The sequence below is a fragment of the Lolium perenne genome, chromosome 4, assembly GCF_019359855.2.
Source record: "Lolium perenne isolate Kyuss_39 chromosome 4, Kyuss_2.0, whole genome shotgun sequence".
In the NCBI taxonomy this organism is placed as follows: Eukaryota; Viridiplantae; Streptophyta; class Magnoliopsida; order Poales; family Poaceae; genus Lolium; species Lolium perenne.
The window spans coordinates 331950818-331960006 of NC_067247.2; the positions used below are offsets into that span (position 1 = coordinate 331950818).

At 47.1% G+C, this 9189-nt stretch overlaps 2 protein-coding genes across 2 annotated transcripts; one reads left to right on the top strand and one right to left on the bottom strand.

Moving 5' to 3' along the window:
• Nucleotides 1-1101: 1101 nt before the first annotated feature.
• On the top strand, nt 1102-1760 carry LOC127296475 (uncharacterized). Its single transcript, XM_051326555.2, has one exon. The coding sequence runs from the start codon at nt 1185-1187 to the stop codon at nt 1557-1559; it is 375 nt and encodes a 124-aa protein (XP_051182515.1). The 5' UTR covers nt 1102-1184; the 3' UTR covers nt 1560-1760.
• Nucleotides 1761-1859: 99 nt separating this feature from the next.
• Nucleotides 1860-7466, bottom strand: LOC127296472 (uncharacterized). Its single transcript, XM_051326554.2, has 5 exons — nt 6814-7466; nt 6383-6730; nt 5964-6248; nt 3696-3923; nt 1860-2490 (listed from the first exon to the last, which is right to left on the bottom strand). The coding sequence occupies exons 1-5, from the start codon at nt 7261-7263 to the stop codon at nt 2158-2160; spliced, it is 1644 nt and encodes a 547-aa protein (XP_051182514.1). The 5' UTR covers nt 7264-7466; the 3' UTR covers nt 1860-2157.
• Nucleotides 7467-9189: the final 1723 nt, after the last annotated feature.

The following is a 9189-nucleotide window of genomic DNA, read 5'->3' on the forward strand; positions in this document are numbered from 1 at the left end:
GTGAATTGGCTACGTCGAAATCTAGGCCAACAACATTTGTGGAGTTTCTCCATGATCACCACACTCACTATCGACTACAAGCAGATTTGATTGAGCATCAGTGGGTATTGGCAGTAAACCAGTAGTCATCTCATCTCATTTTATTTCGACTACATTGTTGGTGAACTATGTTCTTTATTTGGCCACACGCTATTTAAATTAATTTAGTTGTGACATTATTGTTTTCCATTTATATGAGCCAATTGGGTGAAATGAGAAAAAGAGGATGAATGCGAGCCACACCAAAATATGTCGGGCCGGTGGATCGGGCCCGACCCAAACGGACAAGGGGTGGCACTACCAAATTTGTGTGTGAGTCCCGATTTAAACAGACCAAACAGACACATTTGATGTCTGAAATAGGCCGGGCCGATGGTCTAAGAGAAGACAACGTTCTCCTTGTATTTAAAGATACCGTAAGAAAGGCCATTGAGAAACCTGCAATAATATCTCTTTTGGATCCCTTCCATGAGCAATAATACAAGGGAATGGGAGAAAGTAGTGTGATTTTGACGGACAGAGATTTGGTGCACATGAGCACCAGTGATCCCATTTAAAAAAAAAATCAAAAATCATACTTTTGAGTTTCAAAAAATTCTGAAAAAAAAATCCGCACATAGTCAATGATGTATCCCACAAACGTGCAAAAAATCAATTTCAAATACTTAATATTTTGAGCTACACAAAAATAACAAAATTTTAGATCTGAGTAGTCATTTTCAAATCTTCAAAACATATCAGATTTTATCATTTTTATCTAGCTCAAAATAAAAAGAATTTGGGATTGGGATTTTGCATGATTGTGGAATGTATCAATGACAGTCTTCAGAATTATTTTCATGATTTTTGTAACTTCTAATTTTTTTTAAATTTTTTTCTTAACATAGCGAGAGCACTGGAGGTCGGGAGCTAAAAACACTTTTCGGATTTTGACCAAGTTGGATAAATATCTCCAGAGTGTGAGCTTGCTTGGGCCAACTGCCAGCCTGGTTTGCTGCTACATGACACGCCTACTTGTCACTGTCTTCGCTTCTCCTCCTCCCGTAGTCAGTAGCTACTTATCCTCTCATGTTGAAAACATCCACAAAACCCCATAGATCACATCTCTAGTATTGCTCCTGGAGATCACAGCATCGGCACATGCAATGGCTTCCCTGACCAACACCACCGTTCTGCATGTCTCCCAAACCTTCAGACGACGAGGTAGCACCACCGTCCCTCGGCTAAGACCCTCCTTCCGCTGCCAAAGCCGGCTACCGACCGAGCCGCCGATCAGTGGTGGCGGTGGCAGCGGCGGAGGAGGAGGGAAGAAGAGAGCATGGTGGGTCGCCATGGCAGAGAGGGCGCACGGCAGCGTCGTGAAGGCGGGCATGGCCGTGCAGGAGAACCTGAGCCCGAAGCAGAAGGGGGACTGGAAGGACGTGGCGCTCATGAGCCTCTCCTTCGCCGTCTATGTCTACATCTCCCAGAAGATCGTGTGTACATACTGCGCCTATGTTTCCATGATCCATCACCACTAGCTAGATTCTTAGGTGTATAGTCGTAGTTAAGTTCGGTATGCATGATCTCGTCTCTGCGGTCGCAACTAGCTAGCTGCGGAAAAAGAATCCACATTCATCTAGTATATATTTAGCGCCAATAATGCCTCTGCTCTTATTGTAACTTGTAATCATCCTTTCTGTTTCACTGGGAATACCTGCAATCCCATTCTACTAGTACTATGGATCGAACTTGTTCTCATCCTAAACATGATTCAGAGCTGAGAAGTTGAACAAACACTCCTGTACGCTTGCAGTTGACACACACATGATCGTCAGATATTCGAAGAAGCAGGAAACAAAATTGCCAATTAATCTCAGAAAAAAAGAGGCATTCGCCTTACATACACCTCGATCACGCCTATTCCTCAACACTGTACTAGTACGCAAAGTAACTCCGCCCCAGCTACTCACTACAGACCTGACCGACGAGAAGTCAGTCCTGGTTATTACAAAATTAGTGGTAAAGTACTTTATTGTAGGCTAAAACTAAAGTGATAGAATTCTCTCTTCCAACTCCTGCCCGAAACCTTTGTCGTAGCAGAGCATCAATCCCATGTACGCTCGTCACGGTCAGTACTCACCGCTGCCACTGCCGCGGCAGGCTGATGTTGCCGATCTCCTTCAGCGGCGAGCGCCTGGGGATCACGCTTGGCGAGTGCTTCACGCGGCAGATCAGGACGTGCTTCTCCTTCTCCTTGCCGCAATCCTGCGGTGCCCGATGGTGCTGCTGAGCCTTGGCTCCTCGCGGGTTCTCCATCTTGCAAGCTTCAGACCATGCTCGGTTGGGCAGGCTTGGGGCAGGGAAATGGGATTTGAAGGTGTGTAGCTTGCCTTGGAGCTCTGTGACCTTCTTCTGGAGATCTTCTGCGTGCTGTTCCGACGCTTGCGCGCGTTGTTTCCACTCCAGCATCTGGTAAAGTTAAAGAGTTTTTGTTCAGACAGCAGCCTCACTGATAATAATTTGAACATTTGAAATGCGTTATGTAAATTGCATAAATTACATTGCAAACAATACTAGAAGCTGTTTCTTTATAGACCAAACGGTGTGTCCTTTTGGACTAAAGATCTCTTCACAGCCTTGGTGCAAAGAAGTAGTAGGCCAGTTCCAAATAAAACTGCAAAGCGGTGTGTCTGTACTTGTACTGTAGAATGTTAGAAATTTTCGTCCAGACAACAACTTCGCTGACTATATAGTTTGAGCATTTGTAAGTAGTAGAAAAGTTTGAGCATTTGAAATGCGTCGATGTGAATTGCAAACAATACGAGATGGTGTGTTCTTTTGGAAATTAGAGATATTTGTCCACAACACTGGAAAATTGTGTGAAGAAGTACTAGGTCAGTTCCAAATAAAAATGCAAAGCAGCGTGTCTGTAGTTGAACTGTAGACTGTCTGAAATTTTCGTTCGGATAACAACTTCGCTTACTATAGTGTGAGCATTTGAAATGCTTAGATGTGAACTTTAAGCAATACGAAATGGTGTTTTATTTTGGAAAACTGAGATATTTGTCTACAACACTGAAAAAATGTGTGAAGAAGTCCAAATAAAACTGCAAAGCAGTGTTTGTACTTGTACTGTAGAATGTTAGAAATTTTCTTTCAGACAACAACTTCGCTTACTGTTGTCTGAGAATTTCAAATGCTTAGATGTTTAATGCAAACAATATGAAATGGTGCATTCTTTTGGAAATTAGAGATATCTGTCCAAAGCACTGAAAAAATGTATGAAGAAGTAGTAGGTCAGTTCCAAATAAAGCTGCAAAGCAGTGTGTCTGTTTCATAACTGAATTCTGACATATTCACTGTTCTGATTTCAGTTAGCAATATCTCTAAACTAAGAAACCAAGGGCATTATTTTTTTGGGTGCCAAAACCGACTATTACTACAAAGGAGTTCTATTTTGTGCAAACCAATCCTTCTTACACTGCATTCTAAAAATGGATGCACAGTAAGTCCCTTTATCAGTATATAAACTTGTAAAAGGATGATGCAGTTACCACAGCCTTGGCTGGGTGAAATCATGTTTCGCTTGATTGCAAACAAAGCACAAAAAAACATTTAACACCAAGAAGCATTTCTAGGTCTGACTGATGCAAGCATAATTGGAGGCCACTTACTTGAGAGTTCAAGGAACCAAGACTGATGTCAGAAGCAATGGCACGACGCTGCCATGTATCCCTGGAAGACTGCAGCTCCTGCATCTCCAGCCTGACCTGCTCCAGCATCTCCTGCATCTCAGTCCATTGCTCTGATTCTGCCCTCACTTGCTTCATGATCCTCCCCACAATCTCCTTGCAGTCGCAGCAGCTTCCAGAGCCCATCAGCTTGCAGTTTTCAGCCACAACCTGTTAGGAGAATAGTTTTTTAGCAGAAAATAAGTTACCTTAGCAAGACAAACGACGATTCAGTGCTATGCATACAACATCTGTGGGTCATACAAGGCAGAAAGTGTAGATGGGAGGTCGCAATAAAAGTTTGCCCAGTATGTGTCGACCAAATCCAGCAGCACTATTCCTCAAAAAAAAAAAATCCAGCAGCACTGCCGCCCATCCAAAACTGAAGCCTATACTGGCATAGCTCGCTCATAATTACAAACACCTGCCAATGCAATGCCCTCTTCAAACATGAGTTTCCTAGCAATACTGTGTTGCCATTCGTAGCTAGTCAAACTAAATTCAGTATACTGAAGTGTGCACAAGGCAATGCATATGCACCTGCACTCTTGACCAGATGGTCCCTTGGCACAACATAGTTGTTGAGTAAGTAATAAATAGCTGCTCAATGAGCACACGCCTTGGTCCTTGGGCCTGGCCCATATCTTTTGCACAAGCCGGGAAAGGCTAGCTCTTTCCCGTTGTGGGCACCTCGTCCTATTCAACGTGGCCCGGATACACATCACACAACATGTTGCCGGCATGTGCTTCCTGGTCTGGTCATAAAAAATGGCGCAGTTTCAAATTTGCAATTCACATTGAATTCTTTCATGGATGTACACATCCTCATTGGGTTCGATTCATTCAGAACAATCAGCCGTGGCAACGTCAGGCCTCAGTCCCAACTCCCAAGTGACTTTGAGTGCTTCTTTGAATGAAATGCAGGCAAGTACACGCGCGGAACTAGACAGCTTTCCTTGTAGACTAGAGAACCAGACCACTGGATAAAAGTATATGGCATTTACAGAACTAGACCATCCCTCTTTTAGAATAGAAAAAATAATTTAAAATTCCCAAGAAATCTCATTGGCACACGCCTAAAAGGAAAATATAAAATGTAACAGGGGAATAATTCCGAATTCCCAGGCCCAGGACAATCTCCAAAAGTGAGGGGAAAGAGTGAACTGCTCTCCAAGGACCACATTGCCATCGTGGCCAATGGGGAGGCAGCCAGCAACGGCACTGACAAGGTGGGGCAACTCACAATCATTGTCGAAGTTCAAATCATGGGACGTTATGGCAAAGCTATTTTTTGAAACACCTACGGCTAGTATCGAGGTGAAAGCGTGGCGAGCTGGAGCAGACAAGAAAGGCCACGGTTGTTAAAGAATTAACAGTCCCATGCACATCAGCTCAACAGTGGTTAGCACAAGTCTACAGCGTCGAGTCCATCAGCAAAGGCGCACACATTGTATCCAGGTGAAGAAGCTATTATTTGAAACACCTACTAGACTACTAGTAGCATCGAGGCAAAGCATCCGTTTCATGTTAGTTGTCGCTGTTTCGAATCGTATCTACACACAATTTAAGTATAGATACAATCAAATTGCGACAACTAATACATCCAAAAAGCAATGGCTCTCAAAGAATTACTCTAACACGGTCCCAGGCACATCAGCTCAACAGTGGTTAACACAAGTATACAGTGTAGTATCATATCAACCATGAAAGGCCAACGCAGGAGGCATAGTGGCCATTAACCTCTGGTGTTAGGTAGCTGTCGAGCCAGAGCAAGGGGCCAATCCATGGATGATCCGTGGACCCGGCGGAGATCAGATCAATTACTCATCTCCCCTACGAAACCAGTGCAAAACCCTGTACACGCCATCCCCACATCGCAGGCTCGCATTGCATTGCATGCAGGCGATTTCAAATTAAAACTCGCTCTGCCCGGATGAGACAAAGGGGTCCAAGCTAAGCTAATCGTGGATTGATAATGCCGTCAAATCGCTGACCAGTAAAGCCCCCAAGTCAACGACATTCTGGAGCCCAAGACTAATCGCCCAACACTTGTACTGGCACTACGCTAGCAACGCGCGCTAATCTTGTTCTCGAAAGGAAGCAAGAGTAAGATAAGCAAAGTGGACTGGTGGCGGAGTTCTGAACGTAGTGCCTAAACAGTGTAATGTCAGCAGTAAGAACAAATTTGAATGCAACAAGTTTGAATCCTACCTTTTGCTGCTGCTGCTGCTGCTGATGCTTCTCGGAGGCCACGCTGGTGCCGCTGTGCCGGAACGCCGCCGCCGCACTGCCGGTGTTGCTCGCGTTGCTGCTGCCGCTCCAGCTCCTCTGGCTGCACGCGCTCGGCTTTCGGCTGTGCCGGCCGCCGCATTTCCTCGACTGGCAGCCGGCGTTGTTGTCGCCGCCGGCGACGGCTTCAAGTCTGCGGCTGTACTCCGCCATCCTCTCGCGCATCCCGTTCGACATGCCCTCCATCTTCACCCGCAGCATCTCCACCTGCAATGCGTACATCGATCGCGCAAATGTTGCGCCTTTAGTCAGTGATCATCGAACATCGCGAGTTCACAGCAATGAACATCGGCACGCTGCACGTGTTGAACTTGTCCGGACGCGCGCATTACGTTACGTACGTCAGAGAGATTGGCACTTGGGCCGTGGTCGTCGCGGCTGCTGTGCTCGGCTGGCCGAGGCGGCGTTGGGGCGACGGGGTGCGCGATCTCGCATATGTCCTTGCAGACAGCGTGCTCGGCGTCGGCGGACGGCATCTTCTCGAGGCGCCGTCGGAGCGAGGACGCCTGGCGGTCGAAGTTCCGGCCGTGGCTCCGCCGCAGCTCCCGCGCGCCGGCGCCGCTCATCGCCCTCCGCCCGCTCTCCTTCTCCACCCGCAGCTCCTCCATCATCCCCTCCAGGTCCTCGATCCCCTCGTCCAGCGCCGCCGCCACGCCCGCCTCGCCCCTCCCGTCGATCTTCTTCCTCCCCTGTTTCATCGTCAGCGATCAGACTGCTGCACTTGAACTTCTAGATGAGAAAAGGTGGGCTTTTGACGCGCGTGCGTGCGTACCGATGCGAGCGTCTCGACGGCGGTCTTGAGCGCGGCCTCCATCTGGCCGCGGTGGCAGTCGAGCTTGCGGAGCGCCACCTCGCGCTCCATCCGGAGGAAGTTGCACTCGGCGCGGAGGATCTCCGCCTGGAACCGCCACTTCTCCTCCCGCTCCCCGCCCTCCTCCTCCTCCTCGTCCTGCGGCGGCGGCCGACGCGCGGCGCGGGAGCACGGCCGCGGTCGCGGCGAGGCAGGCGCCGACTCCAGCCCGCGCACGCGCCGCTCCATCTCGAACAGCGCGCCGAGGTTGACCACCGGCTTCGTCGCCGCCGGCCGCGGCTGCTGCGCGCGGCCCGCGGCCCGGCTCGGCCTCCCGCCCGCCGACGACCGCCTCGACAGGTTGAGGACCCGCGGCGTCACCGTGGCCGTGGCCGTCCCGTGCTGGCCCCTCATCGGCCGCCGCGCGGACATCGAGAAAGGACGATCTTTTCGAACAGAGAACTTGAGCGCGGCGGCGAGAGGTGCGTGCGGTGCGGATGTGGAGGGATGGGCGGGGTCTTTTTCGCCGCCTCGGGCTTAGGTGGCAACGGTCGGCTGGCTTTTGGTGCGGGAAGGCGATGGTCGGAGGAGGACGGCAGGGGAATGGAGGCGGTGTGTTCTCGTATTCCGTGAAGAAAGAAACTGAAAGGCACAATTTGAAAGGATCTTTCATCTTTGCGCTGAAATGACCGGCAAGCCCCACGCCACGCCAAGCCGACGCAGCCATCGATTGAACAATGACGAGCCCGGCTGGAACTGGCCGACGACGATGGGACGGACGGGATCGAGCGGACAGGCGTGCGACACTGCTACGTTTGGAGGACTGGGCCAAGCGTTGCAGCTTGCGGGGTGGACATCTGGCAGTTGCTTGCGGATTAGCAGCTGCGGTATCTTGCATTTCAAACGGCTCTGCCTAATCCAATAGCATAAAATCCAAAAAAAAACTGCAAGAGTATAAAATCCTTCTACTCCAATATGAACTTAGAAAAAACTAGTTGTTGAGTATGATTTGCTGGATATTGTTTCCCAAACTCAATGTTTATATCTCATGTTTCAAAAGCTAGAATGAAAAGCATTTCTGCTGAGTTTTCTGATATTTGAAAAAATAGAGGAAACTAAAGTTAGAAAAAGATCTAGGTAGAGATACATCTTCAAAAGAGATGCTAATACATCTTCTGATCCAAATTAATTGACTCAACTTTATCTAGATATGAAAGTATCTAGATGCATTTGTTACATATGTTTCCACACAGGGTTAAGTCAATTGATATGAATTGTAGGGAGTACTACTTTTTTTATTCTCTAGCTAATCGGAAAAGAAGGAAGAAGCAGATAATGGGACTTCAAGGTGAGGATGTCTAGTTGAAGATAACAAAGGTATGCTGAAAATTGATGTTGACTATTATAAGTCTTCATTTGGTATGGAAGATAAGTTAGACATTGATGTTGAGGAGAACTTCTGCCATGATCAGAAACTTGTCACCATTGGTCATAGTAATATGCTCGATGCCAAATTCTCTGAGAAATAAATAAAAGATGTTGTATTTAGTTCATATGCCCATGGAGCCCCTGGTCCTGATGGCTTTTCTTTTTTATTCTACCAACATTTTTGAGATCTCGTTAAACAAGGCTTGATGGCTATGGTTAATGACTGGAATAAAGGGGGGGCTGGATATTTTCAGATTGATTTTTTTCCCTTTTGACCTTACTCCCAAAAGAGGTTGATGTTGTAACTATACAGAAGTACATGCCTATTGCTCTCACTAATTGCAGTTTTAAGACTTCTTCCAAATGTGCAACCAATAGGTTGGGAATTGTTAGTAAAGACTTGATTTCTCCAAATCATACAACCTTCACTAAAGGCAGATATATAATGGATAGTGTTGTATGTGCACATGAAATTATTTATGATGTTTACATAGTGGTCAGTCTGGCTTTATTTTAAAACTGGACTATGAAAAAGCCTATGACAGAGTTGATAGAGAGTTCCTCCTAAAAATATTAGAGATGAGGGGGTTTAGCTCCAAGTGGTTGGAAATCATAAGATGCCATTTGCAAAAAATGGTTCTGCGGAGGTTAGGATCAATGACGAGAATAGTGATTTTTTCCTAACTAGTAGAGGGGTTCAACAAGGGGACACCATATACCCAATTTTGTTGAACCTTATGGCAGATGTTTTCACAAAAATGTTAATGAAATCGGCTGATAATAGTGAGATTATTGGCTGTAGTGCAATATATTGGGTTATTCACTACTAGAAGAAGCTCTAGCCATAGGATCACTACCAGCGGCGCACCATGCTGGTGGTGCGCCCCTGCTATATAGCAGTGGCACACCACATATAGGTGCGCCAATGCT

Bases quoted from the DNA above. Each gene is read 5' to 3' on its own strand.
- LOC127296475 (XM_051326555.2), top strand. From the start codon at position 1,185: ATGGCTTCCCTGACCAACACCACCGTTCTGCATGTCTCCCAAACCTTC.
- LOC127296472 (XM_051326554.2), bottom strand. From the start codon at position 7,263: ATGTCCGCGCGGCGGCCGATGAGGGGCCAGCACGGGACGGCCACGGCC. The intron at 6,249-6,382 runs GTACGTAACGTA...TACGCATTGCAG, and splicing joins CAAGTGCCAATCTCTCTGAC to GTGGAGATGCTGCGGGTGAA. The intron at 3,924-5,963 runs GTAGGATTCAAA...TTCTCCTAACAG, and splicing joins AGCAGCAGCAGCAGCAAAAG to GTTGTGGCTGAAAACTGCAA.